Source organism: Camarhynchus parvulus, unplaced genomic scaffold, assembly GCF_901933205.1.
Source record: "Camarhynchus parvulus unplaced genomic scaffold, STF_HiC, whole genome shotgun sequence".
NCBI lineage: Eukaryota > Metazoa > Chordata > Aves > Passeriformes > Thraupidae > Camarhynchus > Camarhynchus parvulus.
Window position 1 is genome coordinate 32,124 of NW_022148270.1, and position 20,685 is coordinate 52,808.

Here is a 20,685-nt window from a genome sequence, read left to right on the forward strand (position 1 = left end):
CCGGTCCCACCCCCCGGTCCCACCCCCGGTTCCTCCCCGGTCCCACCCCCGGTTCCTCCCCCGGTTCCTCCCCCGGTCCCACCCCCGGTTCCCTTTCCCCGGTCCCACCCCCGGTTCCTCCCCGGTCCCACCCCTGTTCCTCCCTCGGTCCCACCCCCGGTTCCTCCCCCGGTCCCACCCCCGGTCCCACCCCCGGTTCCTCCCCCGGTTCCTCCCCGGTCCCTCCCCCGGTCCCTCCCCCCGGTGCCTCCCGGGTCTTTCTCCGGTCCCTCCCTCTCCCTCCATTGTCCCTCCCCTCTTCCTCCCCGCCCCTCTCCCTCCCCCATCCCTCCTCCGCTGCCCCGTCCCTCCCTCCCTCTCTCTCCCCCCTCCCCCCTTTCCTCTCCCCCCCTCTTCCTCCCCGCCCCTCTCCCCTTCTCCTCCCTCCCTCTTCCTCCCCTCTCCCTCCTCTTCCTCCTCCCCCCCCTCTCCCTCCCTCTCCCTCCCGCTCCTCCCCTGTCCCTCCCCTCTCCCCTCCCCGCCCTTTCCTCTCCCTCTTGTCCCTCCCTCTCCCTCCCCCCTCTTCCTCTCCCATCCCTCCCCCTCTCCCCTCCTCTTCCTCCCCGCCCCTCTCCCTCCCGCCCCCTCCCTCTCCCCCTCCCCTTTCCCTCCCCTTCTCCTCCCTCCCTCTTCCTCCCCTCTCCCCTCCTCTCCCTCCCCGCCCCTCTCCTCTCTCCTTTCTCTTCTCTCTCTCCTTTTTTTTTCTCTCTTTTTTTTTTTTTTCCTCTCCCTCCCCGCTCCTCTCTCCCCGGTTCCTCCCCCCGCTCCCATTGGCGGCGATGGCGGCGATCCGCACCGTGCAGGTACCGGGCCCTCCCCGCATTCCCCGCGGGGATATTTGGGGAGGGGTCTCCCCCCCCCATCCTCACCGACCCCTCCGTGTCCCCCCCGCAGGGCTCGGTGGCGCTGGTGACCGGCGGCGGCTCCGGGCTGGGCCGGGCCACGGTGGAGCGGCTGCTGGAGCGGGGGGCGCGGGTGCTGCTGCTGGACCTGCCCGCGTCCGGGGGCGCCGAGCTGGCCCGGGAGCTCGGGGAGAGCTGCGCCTTCGCCCCCGCCGACGTGAGCACCGGGGGGCCGGGCTGGGGGCTGCGGGCGGGGCGGGGACACCCCCCGGACATGGGGACACCCCCCGGACATGGGGACATCTCCCCGACATGGGGACACCCCCGGGCATGGGGACACCTTCCCGACATGGGGACACCCCCCGGACATGGGGACACCTCCCGGACATGGGGACATCCCTGCGACATGGGGACATCTCCCCGACATGGGGACACCCCCCGGACATGGGGACACCCCCCGGACATGGGGACATCCCTGCGACATGGGGACACCCCCCGGACATGGGGACATCCCTGCGACATGGGGACATCTCCCCGACATGGGGACATCCCTGCGACATGGGGACACCCCCCGGACATGGGGACATCCCTGCGACATGGGGACATCCCCTGCGACATGGGGACATTGGTGACACCACCCCCGACATGGGGACACCCCCACCGACGCAAGGACACCTCCCGACATGGGGACATCCGCCCCCGACACGGGGACACTCCCCCCGGTGACATCCCCCCAACACGTGGCCACTGTGACCCCCCTGCCGGTGACATTTTCCCCGGTGACATCCCCCCTGACATGTGGCCACCGTGACCCCCCGTTGGTGACATCCACACGTGGCCACCGTGACCCCTCCTCTGGTGACCTTGGACCTCTCAGGTGACATCCCACCTTGATGGGGCATGAGCTCCACAGGTGACCTTGGCCAAGGAGGGGGGGACAACCTTGCCCCTCCCCCTCCTCAAACCACGCCCAGCGTGACCTTGACCGAGGAGCCAAGGTCACCTTGACCTTGCTGGTGACATCTCACCTTGTCCTTGTCCCCTCTGGTGACATCTCCCCCCACAACACAGCCCCATTGTCCCCAGGTGACCTCACCTGAGGAGGTGGGGGCCACCTTGGCCACCCCTTGATTTGGGACCACCTTGACCTCACCAACCACGTCCCAGGGTGACCCTGGTGGTGACCCTGATGGTGACACATCCCAGGGTGACCGCAGTGGTGACCCCACCCTCGGTGACACCCCCAGGTGACCTCTCCTTGGCCACCCCTTGATTTGGGACCACCTTGACCCCACCAACCATGTCCCAGAGTGACCCACGTGGTGACCCCAATGTTGACCCTTGTGGTGACCCCAGTGGTGACCCCAGTGGTGACATGTCCCAAGGTGACCCCAGTGGTGACACCCCTCCTTGGTGACACCCCCAGGTGACCTCTCCTTGGCCACCCCTCGATTTGGGACCACCTTGACCCCACCATCCACATCCCAAGGTGACCCACATGGTGACACATCCCAGGGTGACCCCGGTGGTGACCCACGTGGTGACACGTCCCAAGGTGACCAATGTGGTGACCCCCCCTTGGTGACACCCCCAGGTGACCTCACCTGAGGAGGTGGGCGCGGCGCTGGGCGTGGCCCAGAAGAAGTTTGGCCGCCTGGACCTGGCCGTGAACTGCGCCGGCATCGGCATCGCCGTCAAGACCTACAACAGCAAGAAGGACAAAGTGCACGACCTGGAGGACTTCCAGAGGGTCATCAACGTCAGTGGGGGGCTCGGCTGCGATGGGGGGGTCTGGGGGGGTGGGGGCTGGGGTCAGTAGGGTGGGTGATCTGGTCAATGGGTGGATGACCTGGTCAGTGGGTGGATGATCAATGGCGTGGATGACCTCGTCAGTGAGGGGATGACCTGGTCAGTGGGTGGATGACCTGGTCAATAGGTGGATGGTCAATGGCATGGATGACCTGTCAATGAGGGGATGACCTGGTCAGTGAGGGAATGACCTGGTCAGTGGGTAGATGAATGACGTGGATGACCTGGTCAATAGGTGGATGGTCAATGGGTGAATGACCTCATCAATGGCATGGATGACCTGGTCAGTGGCATGGATGACCTGGTCAATGGGTAGATGACCTGGTCAGTGGCATGGATGAGCTGGTCAATGCCCTGGATGGTCAGTGGGTGAATGACCTCATCAATGGCATGGATGACCTGGTGCATGGGTGGATGCCCTGATCAATGGCGTGGATGATCAATGGGTTGGCCCTTATCAATGGCATAGATGACCTGGCGTGGATGACCTGGTCAATGGGTGGATGACCTGGTCAATGAGGGGACGACCTGGTCAATGGGTAGATGATCTGGTCAGTGGTGTGAATGACCTGGTCAGTGGGTGGATGATCAATGGTGTGGATGACCTGGTCAATGAGGGGATAACCTGGCCAATGGCGTGGATGGTCAATGAGTGAATGACCTCATCAATGGCATGGATGACCTGGTCAATGGGTGGATGACCTGATGCATGGATGGATGGCCTGGTCAACCATGTGGATGACCTGGTCAATGGGTAGATGACCTGGTCAATGGGTAGATGACCTGGTCAGTGGGTGGATGACCTGGTCAATGGGTGGATGACCTGGTCAATGGGTAGATGACCTGGTCAATGAGTGAATGACCTCATCAATGGCATGGATGACCTGGTCAATGGGTAGATGACCTGGTCAATGGGTGAATGACCTCATCAATGGCATGGATGACCTGGTCAATGGGTAGATGACCTGGTCAGTGGGTGGATGATGTGGTCAGTGGTGTGGATGACCTGGTCAGTGGGTGGATGACCTGGCCAATGGGTAGATGACCTGGTCAATGGGTAGATGACCTGGTCAATGGCATGGATGGTCAATGGGTGAATGACCTCATCATCAGCGTGGACGATCAATGCCTTGGCCCTCACCCGTGGGTTGCCTGTAGATGTGGGACCTCGGGGCGTTCCCACCACAGCACACGGAGCCGTGTGGGGTTACCAGCAGGGTTCGGTGGCCCCCACAAGCCCCCCTCCCCAAATCCCCCTCCCCAAATCCAGGTGAACCTGGTGGGCACCTTCAACGTGATCCGCCTGAGCGCGCAGCTCATGAGCCACAACAAGCCGGACGCCGAGGGCCACCGCGGCCTCGTGGTCAACACGGCCAGCGTGGCCGCCTTCGAGGGCCAGGTGAGCCTCCCTGGGGGCACCCGGGGGTCAGAGAACCTTCCAGAAACCCCACACCCCCCACTATTGGAGTAATTCCGATATTGCAGGAAAAATTTTAATATTGCAGGAATAATTAACATTAGGAATAATTCAACATTGAGAATAATTCAATATTGAGGAATTTAGTATTGCAGGAATAATTCAAATTGAGGAATAATTCCAAATTGCAGGAATACTTTTAACATTGCAGGAATAATTCAACATTGCAGGAATAATTTTAATATTGCAGGAATAATTTTATTATTGAGGAATAATTCAATATTGCAGGAATAATTTTAATATTGGGGAATAATTCCAATATTGCGGGAATAATTCCAATATTGCGGGAATAATTCCAATATTGCAGGAATAATTTTAGTATTGCAGGAATAATTCCAACATTGCAGGAATAATTCCAACATTGCAGGAATACTTTTAACATTGCAGGAATAATTCCAACATTGCAGGAATAATTTTAATATTGCAGGAATAATTCCAGTATTGCAGGAATAATTCCAATATTGCAGGAATAATTCCAACATAGCAGGAATAATTTTAATATTGCAGGAATAATTTTAATATTGCAGGAATAATTCCAACATTGCAGGAATAATTCTAATATTGCAGGAATAATTCCAATATTGCAGGAATAATTCTAATATTGCGGGAATAATTCCAATATTGCAGGAATAATTTTAATATTGCAGGAATAATTCCAATATTGCGGGAATAATTCCAATATTGTGGGAATAATTTTAGTATTGCAGGAATAATTCCAATATTGCAGGAATAATTCCAACATTGCAGGAATACTTTTAACATTGCAGGAATAATTCCAGTATTGCAGGAATAATTTTAATATTGCAGGAATAATTCCAATATTGCAGGAATAATTCTAATATTGCAGGAATAATTCCAATATTGCAGGAATAATTCCAATATTGCGGGAATAATTCCAATATTGCAGGAATAATTTTAATATTGCAGGAATAATTCCAATATTGCAGGAATAATTCCAACATTGCAGGAATAATTTTAATATTGCAGGAATAATTTTATTATTGCAGGAATAATTCCAACATTGCAGGAATAATTTTAATATTGCAGGAATAATTCCAACATTGCAGGAATAATTCCAATATTGCAGGAATAATTCCAATATTGCAGACGGGACGCTCCTGAGCTTGTAGGGCCCTCGGTGCTTGACCAAAAAGTGGCAACTGTGGTGTTTTCACCCCAAAACCACTTTTGGCCAGCTGGATGTGTGGTGTTAAACTGTAGTGTGTTAACTTTTAGTGACTGGGGAAGAGTAACATGAATAGGGTGATATTTATAGTACATCATCTTTATTATAGTGGTATTATATTATATTATATATTTTATTCTATTTTATTCTATTTTATTCTATTATATTCTATATTATATTATATTATATTATATTATATTATATTATATTATATTATATTATATTATGTTGTTATATTATATTATATTATATTATGTCATATTATGTCATATTTTGTTATATTATATTATATTAATTACATTATGTTGTATTTATTACATTACATTACATTATATATCATTATATCACAATATAATATAATATAGTATAATATATAATATAATATAATATAATATAATATAATATAATATAATATAATATAATATAATATAATATAATATAATATAATATAATATAATATAATATAATATAATATAATATAATATAATGTAATATAATATAATATAATATAATGTAATATAATATAATATAATATAATATAATGTAATATAATATAATATAATATAATATAATACAATATGATATAATACGATATAATATAATATAATTAGAATAGAATAGAATAGAATAATATAATAATTATATTTTTAATAAAAATACATAACTAAATAAATTATATATGTATGAAAACGGACGCACCTGGGCATGGGATGATCAGGGGAAAGGATGTAAGAACCAACGCTAAAATCACAATTTCACCTCCCCACAGGTCGGCCAAGCCGCCTACTCGGCCTCCAAGGGCGGCATCGTGGGCATGACCCTGCCCATCGCCCGCGACCTGGCACCGCTGGGCATCCGCGTGGTCACCATCGCGCCAGGTGGGGACACCTGGGGACAGCTGGGGACACCTGGGGGCACCTGGGGACACCCGGGCACACCTGGGGACATCTGGGGACAGCTGGGGACATCTGGGGGCACCTGGGGGCACCTGGGGGCACCTGGGGACACCTGGGGACAGCTGGGGACACCTGGGCACACCTGGGCACACCTGGGGACATCTGGGGGCACCTGGGCACACCTGGGCACAGCTGGGGACACCTGGGGACATCTGGGGGCACCTGGGGGCACCTGGGTGCACCTGGGGGCACCTGGGCACACCTGGGCACAGCTGGGGACACCTGGGCACACCTGGGCACAGCTGGGCACACCTGGGGACATCTGGGGGCACCTGGGGACACCTGGGGACACCTGGGGACATCTGGGGGCACCTGGGGGCACCTGGGTGCACCTGGGGACACCCGGGCACACCTGGGCACCGCTGGGGACACCTGGGTGCACCTGGGGACACCTGAGGGGGGGGAGGGCAAGGGGAGCTCCCTATATTTATTTATTATAAAATAAAGATATTAAAATTCCAACAGAATAAAATAAATAAAATAAAAAGAAATCACATAGATCAAATCAAATCAAACAAATATAATTTTAAAATAAAATTTAAAAAAAATAAAAAAGAAATAAAATTGAATAATCATTTAAAACATAAATAAAATAAATATATTAAAATTAAAACTGAATAAAGTAAATAAAATAAAAAGAAATAACATTGATCAAATCAAATCAAACCGAAATATAATTTTAAAATAAACTAAAAAACAAAATAATAATTAAAAAAAATAAAATAGAATAATCCTTTAAGAAAGAAATAAAATAAATACAATAAAAAAAAGAATAAAATAAATACAAATTCCATAAAATAAAAAGAAATAACATAGATAAAATCAAATCAAACAGAAATATAATTTTAAAATTAAAAAAACAATAATTTAAAAATAAAAAATAAAATAGAATAATCCCTTAAAAAAGAAATAAAAGAAATATAATAAAATAAAAATAAATAAAAAATAAAATAGAATAATCATTTAAAAAATAAATAAAATAAATATAATAAAATAAAAATAAATAAAAAATCAAATAGAATAATCATTTAAAAAAGAAATAAAAGAAATATAATAAAATAAAAATAAATAAAAAATAAAATAGAATAATAATTTAAAAAAGAAATAAAATAAATATAATAAAATAAAAGTAAATAAAAAATAAAATAGTATAACAATTTAAAAAAGAAATAAAAGAAATATAATAAAATAAAAATAAAAAAAAAATAAAATAGAATAATAATTTAAAAATCAATAAAATAAATAAAATTTAAAAATTAAAAATAAAATAAATAAAAAATAAATAAAACAGAATAATAATTTAAAAATCAATAAAATAAATATAATAAAATAAAAATAAATAAAAAATAAAATAGAATAATCCTTTAAAAAATAAATAAAATAAATATACTAAAATAGAAATAAATAAAAAAATAAATCAAATAAAAAATAAAAGAAATAAAAGACATAAAAATTAAATTAAAAAAAATAAAATAAATAAAATAAATAAAAAATAAATCAAATAAAAAATAAAATAAATCAAATAAATAAAAAATAAATCAAATAAAAAATAAAAGAAATAAAAGACATAAAAAATAAATCAAATAATCAATTTCCCCCCTTTTCAGGGCTGTTCTCCACGCCGCTGCTGGCCGGCCTGCCCGACAAGGTTCGCCGCTTCCTGGGCCAGCAGGCGCCGTTCCCCTCCCGCCTCGGCGACCCCGCGGAATTCGCTCACCTGGTGCAGGCGCTGGCCGAGAACCCCATGATCAACGGCGAGGTGGTGAGGCTGGACGGGGCGCTGAGGATGCAGCCCTGAGCCCGGGGAACCCCAAAAACGTGAGGGGACGGAGAGGACGCTGCGAGGAGCAACGAGGACACTCCAGCGCTGTGGGGACAAGGATTGGGGACACTTTGTGCTCAGGGTCACGAGGGGACACGGCTTCTCCCTGAGTGGACACAACGAGCCCTCCAGAAGTGGGGACACCCAAGGGTTTGGGGGCAGCCAAGGGTTTGGGGGCATCCAAGGGTTTGGGGGCACCCAAGGATTTGGGGACACTCAAGGAGGATTTGGGGACACCAAGGATTTGGGGACATCCAAGGATTTGGGGACACTCAAGGATTTGGGGACACTCAAGGGTTTGGGGACATCCAAGGATTTGGGGACACTCAAGGAGGATTTGGAGACATCAAGGATTTGGGGGCACTCAAGGAGGATTTGGGGATACTCAAGGAGGATTTGGGGACACCAAGGATTTGGGGACACTCAAGGATTTGGGGGCATCCAAGGGTTTGGGGACACTCAAGGAGGATTTGGGGACACTCAAGGAGGATTTGGGGACACCAAGGATTTGGGGACACTCAAGGATTAGGGGACGCCCAAGGACTTGGGTCACTCAAGAAGGATTTGGGGACACTCAAGGAGGATTTGGGGACATCAAGGATTTGGGGACACTCAAGAGTTTGGGGACACCAAGGATTTGGGGACACCCAAGGATTTTGGGACACCAAGGATTTGGGGACACTCAAGAAGGATTTGGGGACATCCAAGGAGGATTTGGGGACAAACCCCAGGATTGTGGCCATGAGGACGTTCAGGAAGTTGGAGAACCCCTGCTCAGGTTTGGGGGGGTCCATCCCGAGCCCCACCCCGGGTTTGGGGACCCCCTGAGCCCCCGTGAGTGGACACAACGCCCCCCCAAAAGTGGGGACACCCAAGGATTTGGGGACACCCAAGGAGGATTTGGGGACAAACCCCAGGATTGTGGCCATGAGGACGCTCAAACCCTGCTCAAGTTTGGGGGGGTCCATCCCGAGCCCCCCCTCAATTTGGGGACCCCCCTCCCCAGCCCCTCCCCCACATCAATAAAGCGCGTTCGCCCACGCGGCCTCCGAGCCCTGCGACGCCCCGCCTCTTTTCTCTTCCCATTGGCTCCTGCTGCTGTCAATCATAGCTCAACCCGATGTGATTCGTCGGCGAGGGGGTGGGCGGAAAAACCCCGCCCACGCCGCCGCACGAGCGGAACTCGCCGCTGATTGGCTGAAGGCGGGGCTTGTCGCATCTCTGCGCTCGCTGATTGGCTGAAACGCCTGTCAATACGGCGGGATGACGGGTGGGCGGGCTCGGTGCTGATTGGTCGGAGATGAACTTCCGGCGGAAGCGGCTCGTGAGGGGACCGGCGGCGGCACCGGGAGCGGAACCGGGAGCGGAGAACGAGACCGGGATCGGGAAACCGCAGCCATGAACATCCGGAACGCGCGGGTGGGCGGGCCGGGGGGCTCGGCCAGGGAGAACCGGGCACCGGGGAGGGATCTGCCGGTGATACCGGGCCATGGCGGGAGGTGTGAGGGGAACACCGGGATCTGAGGGGAGCACCGGGATTTGGGGAGCGGTACCGGGCCCTGAGGGGGCTCTGAGGGGATCCCGGTACCGTTTAACCGCTCTGAGGTGAATCCGTGCTTGGAGGAGCCTCTGAGGCCCCTCCCGGTGTCGGGGAGCGCCGGGGCCGGTTCTGGGCTGACTGCCCCGGTTCTGCTCCGGTTCCGGTTGCTCCGGTAGCCCGAGGACCTGATGAACATGCAGCACTGCAACCTGCTCTGCCTGCCCGAGAACTACCAGATGAAATATTATTTCTACCACGGCCTCTCCTGGCCTCAGGTGTGCCTCGGGATCCGCGCCCGGTGCCCCGCGATTACCGGGGTTTAACCTCCGGGATTACCGGGGTTTATCCCCGGGATTACCGGGATTTAACCTCCGGGATTACCGGGATTTAACCCCTTCTCTCCCGGATTTAATCCCCGCGATTACCGGGGTTTATCCCCCGGGATTTAACCCCTTCTCTCCCGGATTTATCCCCCGGGATTACCGGGGTTTAACCCCCGCGATTACCGGGATTTAACCCCCGGGACTACCGGGATTTAACCTCCGGGATTACCGGGATTTAACCCCTTCTCTCCCGGATCTAACCCCCGCGATTACCGGGGTTTATTCCCCGCGATTACCGTGATTTAACCCCCGTGATTTAACCCCTTCTTTCCCGGATTTAACCCCCGGGATTACCGGGGTTTAACCCCCGGGATTTAACCCCTTCTCTCCCGGATTTATCCCCCGCGATTACCGCGGTTTAACCCCCGGGGTTTAACCCCTTCTCTCCCGGATTAACCCCTCCCCCGGTGCCCCTCAGCCCCCCGGAACACCCGGGTCCTTCCTTGGCACACCTGGGTCCCCTCCCCAAGGCCCAAATGTCCCATTGTCACCTGTCCCCATTGTCACCTGTCCCCCCATTGTCCCCTGTCCTATTGTCTCCTCTCCTCACATTGTCACCTGTCCTACTGTCCCAACTGTTCCCGATTGTCCCCTGTCCCATTGTCCCCTGTCCCACCCTCACCTGTCCTCACATTGTCCCCTGTCCCACTGTCACCTGTCCCACTGTCACCTGTCCACATTGTCCCCTGTCCCACTGTCACCTGTCCTCACATTGTCACGTGTCCCATTGTCACTTGTCCCATTGTCACCTGTCCCCAGTCCCACCTGTCCCATTGTCACCTCTCCCATTGTCATCTCTCCCATTGTCACTTGTCCTCACATTGTCACGTGTCCCATTGTCACCTGTCCCCATTGTCACCTGTCCTCTCACATTGTCACCTGTCCCCACTGTCCCACCTGTCCCACCTGTCCCACTGTCCCCCTGTCCCACGCTGTCCCTGTCCCACTGTCCCCTGTCCCCCTGTCCCACTGTCCCCCTGTCCCCCTGTCCCACTGTCCCCTGTCCCTGTCCCACTGTCCCACCTGTCCCCCTGTCCCCCTGTCCCCCTGTCCCGCTGTCCCCTGTCCCGCTGTCCCACTGTCCCCCTGTCCCACTGTCCCCTGTCCCACTGTCCCCTGTCCCTGTCCTACTGTCCCCTGTCCCACTGTCCCCTGTCCCCTGTCCCCTGTCCCACTGTCCCACTGTCCCACTGTCCCCTGTCCCCTGTCCCACTGTCCCACCTGTCCCCATTGTCCCCTGTCCCCCCCTGTCCCACTGTCCCCTGTCCCACTGTCCCACTGTCCCCCTGTCCCACTGTCCCCTGTCCCACTGTCCCCCTGTCCCACTGTCCTACTGTCCCCCTGTCCCACTGTCCCCCTGTCCCCTGTCCCCCTGTCCCACTGTCCCACTGTCCCACTGTCCCCTGTCCCCTGTCCCACTGTCCCACCTGTCCCCCCTGTCCCCCTGTCCCCCTGTCCCCCTGTCCCCGCTGTCCCCCTGTCCCACTGTCCCCTGTCCCACTGTCCCCCTGTCCCACTGTCCTACTGTCCCCCTGTCCCACTGTCCCCCTGTCCCACTGTCCCACTGTCCCACTGTCCCACTGTCCCACTGTCCTACTGTCCCCCTGTCCCACTGTCCCCCTGTCCCACTGTCCCACTGTCCCACTGTCCCCCTGTCCCACTGTCCCCCTGTCCCACTGTCCCACTGTCCCACTGTCCCCCTGTCCCACTGTCCCACTGTCCCCCTGTCCCACTGTCCCACTGTCCACTGTCCCACTGTCCCACTGTCCCACTGTCCCGCTGTCCCCCCAGCTCTCGTACATCGCCGAGGATGAGAACGGGAAGATCGTTGGTTACGTCCTGGCCAAGATGTGAGTGTGGGACCCCCCGGGACACCCCATGAGTGTGGGAGCCCCCCACGGGCCCCCCCCCGAGTGTGGGACACCCCCCCGGGACCCCCCCGAGTATGGGACCCCCAGTGGGGACCCCCAAAGTGTGACCCCCGACCCCCAGGTGTGGGACCCCCAAAGTGTGGGACAGTGTGGGACCCCAACCCCCAGTGTGGACACCCCCCACCAGTGTGGGCCCCCCAGGTGGGACCCCCAGACCCCCTAGTGTGGGCCCCCAACCCCCAGTGAGTGTACACCCCGTGTGGGCCCCCAAAGTGTGGACCCCCAGCCCCGGGTATGGGCCCGGGACCCCCAGTGTGGGACCCCGGTGTGGGATCCCCCAGGACCCCCTTTCCTGCCCCTTTTGGGGGTCCCCAGGTGGATTTGGGGGGGGGTCTCCCCCCTCCTGACCCCTCCCCCTCCCGGTGTTCCTGCAGGGAGGAAGACCCCGATGACGTCCCCCATGGGCACATCACGTCCCTGGTGAGATGGGGGGTCCTGGGGGGTTTGGGGGGGTCCTGGGGGATTTTGGGGTCACCTGAGGGTTTGTGGGGGGTCCTGGAGGGGTTTGGGGGGCACTTGGAGGGGTTTTGGGGTCACCTGAGGCTTTGGGATGGGTTTGGGGGTTCCTTGGGGGTCTTTGGGGTCACCTGAGGGTTTGGGGGGGTCCTGGGGGGGTTTGGGGGTCACCTGAAAGTTTGGGATGGGTTTGGGGGTTCCTTGGGGGTCTTTGGGGTCACCTGGGGATTTGGGGGGTCCTGGGGGGTTGGGAGGGGTCTTAGGGGGGTTTGGGGTCTCTTGGAGGGCTTTTGGGGTCACCTGAGGCTTTGGGATGGGTTTGGGGGGCTTCTTGAGGGGTTTGGGGGCTCCTTGAGGGGTTGGGGAGGCTCTTGGGATGGGTTTGGGGGATCCTGGAGGGTTTGGGGGTCACCTGAAAGTTTGGGGGGGGTTTAGATGGGTTTGGGGGGTTCCTTGAGGGGTTTGGGGGGGTCCTGGAGGGGTTTTGGGGTCACCTGAGGCTTTGGGGTGGGGTTTGGGATGGGTTTGGGGGGTTCTTGGAGGGGTTTGGGGGTTCTTGGGTGGGCTCTGAGCACTTGTGGGGTTCCTTGAGGGGTTTTGGGGTCACCTGGGGGTTTGGAGGATGTTCCTGGAGGGGTCCTGTGGGGGTTTTGGGGTTCTCCTGGGTGTTTTTGGGGTGTCCCATCCCGTTTTTAGGGTTTTTGGGTTTCTCATCCCATTTTTGGGGTGTCCAATCCCATTTTTGGGGTTTTTGGGATGTTCAATCCCATTTTTGGGGTGTCCCACCCCATTTTTTGGGGTGTCCCATCCCATTTTTGGCATGTCTCACCCCATTTTTGGGGCACCCCATCCCATTTTTGGGGTCTCTCACCCCATTTTTGTGGTGTCCCACTCCATTTTTGGGGATTTTGGGGTGTCCTATCCCGTTTTTGGGGTCCCTCACCCCATTTTTGGGGCACCCCATCCCATCCTTTTGGGGTGTCCAATCCCATTCTGGGGATGTCCCATCCCATTTTTGGGGTGTCCAATCCCATTTTTGGGGATTTTGGGGTGTCTTATCCCGTTTTTGGGGTCCCTCACCCCATTTTTGGGGTGTCCCATCCCATTTTTGGCATGTCTCACCCCATTTTTGGGGCACCCCATCCCATTTTTGGGGTGTCCCACTCCATTTTTGTGGTGTCTCACCCAATTTTTGGGGTTTTTGGGGTGTCCCATCCCATTTTTCAGTTGTCTCACCCCATTTTTGGGGCACCTCATCCCGTTTTTGGGGTGTCCCATCCCGTTTTCGGGGTGTCCCATCCCATTTTCGGGGTGTCCCATCCCGTTTTCGGGGTCTCTCACCCCCTTTTCGGGGTCTCTCACCCCCTTTTCGGGGTGTCCCATCCCATTTTCGGGGTGTCCCATCCCATTTTCGGGGTGTCCCGTCCCGTTGTCGGGCTCCCCAGGCCGTGAAGCGCTCCCACCGGCGCCTGGGGCTGGCGCAGAAGCTGATGGACCAGGCCAGCCGGGCCATGATCGAGAACTTCAACGCCAAATACGTGTCCCTGCACGTGCGCAAGAGGTGCGGCCCCAAAAACACCGGGGGGACCCCAAAAACACCGGGGGACCCAAAACAGCCGGGGGACCCAAAAATACCCGGGGGACCCCAAAAACACCGGGGGGATCCCAAAAACACCCGGGGGAACCCAAAAACACCCGGGGGGACCCCAAAAACACCGGGGGGAACCCAAAACACCCGGGGGGACCCCAAAAACAGCCGAGGGAACCCAAAACACCTGGGGGAACCCAAAAACACCCGGGGGAAGCCAAAACACCCCAAAAACACCGGGGGGGGGGCCAAAAACACCTGGGGAACCCAAAAATACCCGAGGGACCCCAAAAACACCGGGGGGACCCCAAAAACACCCAGGGGAAGCCAAAAACACCGGGGGGAAGCCAAAAAGAGCCGGGGGACCCCAAAAATCACCCAGGGGACCCCAAAACACCTGGGGGAACCCAAAAACACCCCAAAAACACCGGGGGGACCCCAAAAACACCCCAAAAACACTGGGGGGGGGGCCAAAAACACCTGGGGAACCCAAAAACAGCCGGGGGAACCCCAAAAACACCGAGGGGACCCAAAAAACAGCCGGGGGGACCCAAAAATACCCGAGGGACCCCAAAAACACCGGGGGCCCAAAAAACCGGGAAGCCAAAACCGGGGGACCCAAAAACACCGGGGGGAAGCCAAAAAGAGCTGGGGGACCCCAAAATCACCCAGGGGACCCCAAAACACCGGGGGGGACCCAAAACCACCCCAAAAACACCGGGGGGACCCCAAAAACACCGAGGGGACCCAAAAAACAGCCGGGGGGACCCAAAAATACCCGAGGGACCCCAAAAACACCCGGGGACCCCAAAAACACCGGGGGGGGGCCCAAAAACAGCCGGGGGGACCCAAAAAACACCCCAAAACCACCAGGGGGAACCCAAAAACACCCGGGGGAACACAAAAAGTCCTCAACCGACCCCAAAACACTTCAAGGAACCCTCCCAAACCCTCAGGTGACCCCAAAACTCCTCAAGAAACTTTCAGGTGACCCCAAAACCCTTTAAGAAAACCTCAGGTGACCCCAAAACCCTCAAGGAACCCTCAGGTGACCCTAAAACCCCTCAAGAAATCCTCAAGTGACCTCAAAACCCCTCCAGGAACCTTCCCAAACCCTCAGGTGACCCCAAAAACCCTAAAAGAACCTTCAAGAAATCCTCAGGTGACCCCAAAAACACCTCAAGAAACCCTCAGGTGACCCCAAAACCCCGAAAGAACCTTCAAGGAGCCCTCAGGTGACCCCAAACACCCTGAAAGAACCTTTAAGGAACCCTTAGGTGACCCCAAGAACATCTCAAGGAACCTTCAGGTGACCCCAAAACCTCTCAAGAAATCCTCAAGTGACCCCAAAACCCCTCCAGGATCCTTCCCATACCTTCAGGTGACCCCAGAACCCGTGAAAGAACCTTCAAGGAACCCTCAGGTGACCCCAAAACCCCTCAAGAAACCCTCAGGTGACCCCAAAACGCTCAAGGAACCTTCAAGGAACCCTCAGGTGACCCTAAAACCCCTCAATGAACTTTCATGTGACCCCAAAACCCTTTAAGAAAACCTCAGGTGACCCCAAAACCCTCAAAGAACCCTCAAGGAACCCTCAGGTGACCCCAAAACCCTGAAAGAACCTTCAGGTGACCCCAAAACTCTTTAAGAAACCCTCAGGTGACCCCAAAACACCTCAAGGAACCTTCAGGTAACCCCAAAACCCCTCCAGGATCCTTCCCATACCTTCAGGTAACCCCAAAACCCCTCCAGGATCCTTCCCAAACCCTCAGGTGACCCCAAAACCCGTGAAAGAACCTTCAAGGAACCCTCAGGTGACCCCAAAACCTCTCCAGGAACCTTCCCAAACCCTCAGGTGACCCCAAAACCCTTTAAGAAACCCTCAGGTGACCCTAATACCCCTCAAGAAATCCTCAAGTGACCCCAAAACCCCTCCAGAAATTTCAGCTGACCCCAAAACCCCTCCAGGAACCCCCCAAACCCTCAGGTGACCCCAAAAACACCTCAAGGAACCCTCAAGTGACCCCAAAACCCCGAAAGAACCTTCAAGGAACCCTCAGGTGACCCCAAAAACTCAAGGAACCCTCAGGTGACCCCAAACCCCTGAAGGAGCCCCCAGGTGACCCCAAACCCCTCAAGGAACCCTCAAGGAGCCGCCAGGTGACCCCGTTAACCGCGCCCCGTTTCTCCTGGGCAGTAACCGGGCCGCGCTGCACCTCTACTCCAACACGCTCAACTTCCAGTGAGTCTGGGGGCTCGGGGGGGGCTGGGGGGGGTTTGGGGTCACCTGGGGGCTTTGGGGGGTCCTGGAGGGGTTTGGGGGGTCCTGGAGGGGTTTTGGGGTCACCTGAGGCGGTTGGGGAGGCTCCTTGAGGGGTCCTGGGGGGGTTTTTGGGTTCCCCTGGGTGTCCCATCCCATTTTTGGGGTGTCCCATCCCGTTTTTGGGGTGTCCCATCCCGTTTTTGGGGTGTCCTATCCCGTTTTTGGGGTGTCTCAGTCCATTTTTGGGGTGTCCCATCCCATATTTGGGGTGTCCTATCCCGTTTTTGGGTTTTTGGGGTGTCTCAGTCCCTTTTTGGCATCCCCTGGTTGTTTTTGGGGTGTCCCATCCCATTTTTGGGGTGTCCCATCCCATTTTTGGGGTCCCCTGGATGCTTTTGGGATCTCCCATCCCATTTTTGGGGTGTCCCATCCCATTTTTGGGGTTTTTGGGTGTCACACCCCATTTTTTGGGTTCCCCCGGGTGTTTTTAGGATGTCTCATCCCATTTTTGGGTTCAACCGGGTGGTTTTGGGGTGTCCCATCCCGTTTTTGGGGTGTCCCATGCCATTTTTGGGGTCCCCTGGATGCTTTTGGGATCTCCCATCCCATTTTTGGGGTGTCCCATGCTGTTTTTGAGGTGTCCCATCCCTTTTTGGGGTGTCCCATGCTGTTTTTGGGCCACCCCATGCCATTTTTGGGATCTCCCATCCCATTTTTGGCGTGTCCCCTCCCATTTTTGGGTTCCCCTGGATGTTTTTGGGTTCCCCCAGGTGTTTTTGGGTTCCCCCAGGTGTTTTTGGGGGTGTCCCAGCCCATTTTTGGCATCCCCTGGATGTTTTTGGGGTGCCCCATCACACCTTTGGGGCATCCCGTCCCATACTTGGGTTGCCCTGGGTGTTTTTTGGGGCACCCCATCCCATTTTGGGGGTGTCCCATCCCGTTTTTGGGGTTTTTGGGGTGCCCCAGCCCATTTTTGGGGTTCCCCCGGGTGTTTTTGGGGTGTTTTTGGGGTGTTTTGGGGTGTTTTGGGTTCCCCCGGGTGTTTTTGGGGTGTCTCATCCCATTTTTGGGGTTCCCCCGGTGTTTTTGGGGTGTTTTGGGGTCCCCCGGGTGGTTTTGGGTTCCCCCGGGTGTTTTGGGGTGTCTTATCCCATTTTTGGGTTCCCCTGGGTGTTTTTGGGGTGCCCCAGCCCATTTTTGGGGTTCCCCCGGGTGTTTTTGGGGTGTTTCTGGGTTCCCCCGGGTGGTTTTGGGGTGTTTTTGGGTTCCCCCAGGTGTTTTTGGGGTGTTTTTGGGTCCCCCCGGGTGTTTTTGGGGTGTTTTTGGGGTGTTTTTGGGGTGTTTTGGGGTTCCCCCGGGTGTTTTTGGGGTGTTTTTGGGTCCCCCCGGGTGTTTTTGGGGTGTTTTTGGGGTGTTGTTTTTGGGGTGCCCCCGTGGGTGACCCCCCGCTCCCCCCAGGATCAGCGAGGTGGAGCCCAAGTACTACGCGGACGGCGAGGACGCCTACGCCATGAAACGGGACCTGAGCCAGATGGCCGAGGAGGTGCAGCCCCCAAAACACCCCAAAAAATCCCCAAAAAATCCCAAAAAATCCCCATTCCCACCCTGGGAACCCCCAAAATCCTCCCCAACCCTGGGACCCCCAAAAAATCCCCATTCCCACCCTGGGAACCCCCAAAAAATCCCCATTCCCACCCTGGGAACCCCCAAAAAATCCCCAAAAAATCCCCAAAAAATCCCCATTCCCACCCTGGGAACCCCCAAAAAATCCCCATTCCCACCCTGGGAACCCCCCAAAAAATCCCCAAAAATCCCCAAAAAATCCCCATTCCCACCCTGGGAACCCCCAAAAATCCCCATTCCCACCCTGGGAACCCCAAAAATCCCCAAAAATCCCCATTCCCACCCTGGGAACCCCCAAAAAAATCCCCATTCCCACCCTGGGAACCCCAAAAAATCCCCAAAAAATCCCCATTCCCACCCTGGGAACCCCCAAAAATCCCCATTCCCACCCTGGGAACCCCCAAAAAATCCCCATTCCCACCCTGGGAACCCCCAAAATCCTCTCCAACCCTCAGAACCCCAAAAAATCCCAGGGAACTTCCAAAAACTCCCCAGGGGACCCCAAAAGGGGCTGGGACACCCCAAAAAACTCCTCATTCACCCCCATTCCCACCCTGGGACCCCCAAAATTCTCTCCCACCCTGGGACCCCCCAAAAAATCCCCATTCCCACCCTGGGACCCCCAAAAATCCCCATTCCCACCCTGGGAACCCCAAAAAATCCCCATTCCCACCCTGGGAACCCCAAAAAATCCCCATTCCCACCCCGGGACCCCCCAAAATCCTCTCCAACCCTCAGAACCCCAAAAAATCCCAGGGAACTTCCAAAAACTCCCCAGGGGACCCCAAAAGGGGCTGGGACACCCCAAAAAACTCCTCATTCACCCCCATTCCCACCCTGGGACCCCCAAAAATCCTCTCCAACCCTGGGAACCCCAAAAAACTCATCATTTCTCCTGGGACCCCCAAAATTCTCCCCATCCCACCTGGGAGCCCCAAAAACCTCACCTTGGGACCCCCAAAAAACCTCCCAAACCTTGGGACCCCCAAAAAATCTCAGGGGACCCCAAAAGGGGCTGGGACCCCCCAAAAAATCCCCATTCCCACCTTGGGACCCCCCAAAATACTCCCCAACCCTGGGAACCCCAAAATTCTCCCCATCCCCCTGAGGCCCCCCAAAAACCTCACCTTGGGACCCCCAAAAATCCTCCCCAACCCTGGGAACCCCAAAAACCCTCCTGGGGGGCTTCTACCCACCCTGGGACCCCCAAAACACTTCCCCATCCCACCTGGGACCCCCAAAATCCCTCCTGGGGGAGCTTCTACCGACCCTGAGACCCCCAAAAAACTTCCCCATCAACCCTGGAACCCCCAAAAACCTCACCTTGGGACCCCCAAAAACCTCCCCAACCCTGGGACCCCCAAAAATCCCTCCTGGGGGGGCTTCCACCCCCCAAAATCCCTCCTGGGGGCTTCAATCCCTTGGGACCCCCAAAAAGCTTCCCCATCAACCCTGGGACCCCCAAAATCCCTCCTGGGGGGGCTTCCATCAACCCTGAGACCCCCAAAAAACTTCCCCATCCCACCTGGGACCCCCAAAAAGCCTCCCCATCAACCATGGGCTCCCCAAATCCCTCCTGGGGGGGCTTCCATCATCCATGGGACCCCCAAAAAACCTCCCCATCACCTATGGGACCCCCAAAATCCCTCCTGGGGGATCCAACTCATCCTGGGACCCCCAAAAATTCCTCCTGGGGGAGCTTCTACCCACCCTGAGACCCCCAAAAAACTTCCCCCTCCCCCCTGGGGCCCCCCAAAACCTCACCTTGGGACCCCCAAAAACCTCCCCAACCCTGGGACTCCCAAAATCCCTCCTGGGGGATCCAACTCATCCTGGGACCCCCAAAAATCCCTCCTGGGGGGGCTTCCATCATCCATGGGACCCCCAAAAAACTTCCCCATCAACCCTGGGACCCCCAAAATCCCTCCTGGGGATCCAACTCATCCTGGGACCCCCAAAAATTCCTCCTGGGGGAGCTTCTACCCACCCTGAGACCCCCAAAAAACTTCCCCATCCCCCCTGGGGCCCCCCAAAAACCTCCCCAACCCTGGGACTCCCAAAATCCCTCCTGGGGGAGCTTCCACCCCCCAAAATCCCTCCTGGGGGGGCTTCAATCATCCATGGGACCCCCAAAATCCCTCCTGGCCCCCCCCTCCCCATTCTAACCCCCCCCGTGTGCCCCCCCAGCTGAGGAAGCAGCTGGAGCAGAAGGAGCGAGGTCGCCCCCCGGCCCCCAGCGAGCCCCGAGCTGGGGACGGGGTCTGCGGTTCGGGGGGGAACCCCACGCACCCCCCCGCGGCGGGGGGAGCCCCCCCCCAACAGCAGCAGCAGCAGGAGGACGGGGGGGGGGACAGCAAAGACCTGAGCGAGGTCAGCGAGACCACCGAGAGCACGGACGTCAAGGACAGCTCGGAGGCCAGCGACTCGGCCTCGTAGAGACCCCCAAAAAATCACCGGGAGCCCCCCCAAAAAATCCCTGGGAGCCCCCCCAAAAATCACCGGGAGCTCCCCCAAAATATCCCTGGGAGCCCCCCCAAAAAATCACCAGGAGCTCCCCCCAAAATCACTGGGAGCTCCCCCAAAATATCCCTGGGAACCCCCCCCAAAAAATCACCGGGAGCCCCCCCAAAAAAATCTCTGGGACCCCCGGGAGCCCCCCCAAAATGTCTCTGGGAGCCCCCAAAATATCCCTGGGAGCCCCCAAAATCACCGGGAGCTCCCCACAAAATCACTGGGAGCCCCCAAAATATCCCTGGGAGCTCCCCCCAAA

The 20,685-nt window shown here is 54.6% G+C and overlaps 2 protein-coding genes across 2 annotated transcripts; both read left to right on the top strand.

The window, feature by feature from the left end:
* Positions 1–779: 779 nt before the first annotated feature.
* HSD17B10 (hydroxysteroid 17-beta dehydrogenase 10) lies at positions 780–9,183 on the top strand. Its single transcript, XM_030970125.1, has 6 exons — positions 780–842; positions 934–1,098; positions 2,476–2,640; positions 3,961–4,089; positions 6,123–6,231; positions 7,917–9,183. Exons 1-6 carry the CDS (start codon positions 819–821, stop codon positions 8,105–8,107), a joined length of 783 nt encoding a protein of 260 aa, XP_030825985.1. The 5' UTR covers positions 780–818; the 3' UTR covers positions 8,108–9,183.
* Positions 9,184–9,421: 238 nt separating this feature from the next.
* On the top strand, positions 9,422–20,435 carry NAA10 (N(alpha)-acetyltransferase 10, NatA catalytic subunit). The gene is made up of 8 exons (XM_030970129.1): positions 9,422–9,550; positions 9,848–9,946; positions 11,846–11,904; positions 12,360–12,405; positions 13,887–14,002; positions 16,227–16,271; positions 17,751–17,835; positions 20,103–20,435. Exons 1-8 carry the CDS (start codon positions 9,530–9,532, stop codon positions 20,349–20,351), a joined length of 720 nt encoding a protein of 239 aa, XP_030825989.1. The 5' UTR covers positions 9,422–9,529; the 3' UTR covers positions 20,352–20,435.
* The last annotated feature ends 250 nt before the right edge of the window (positions 20,436–20,685 follow it).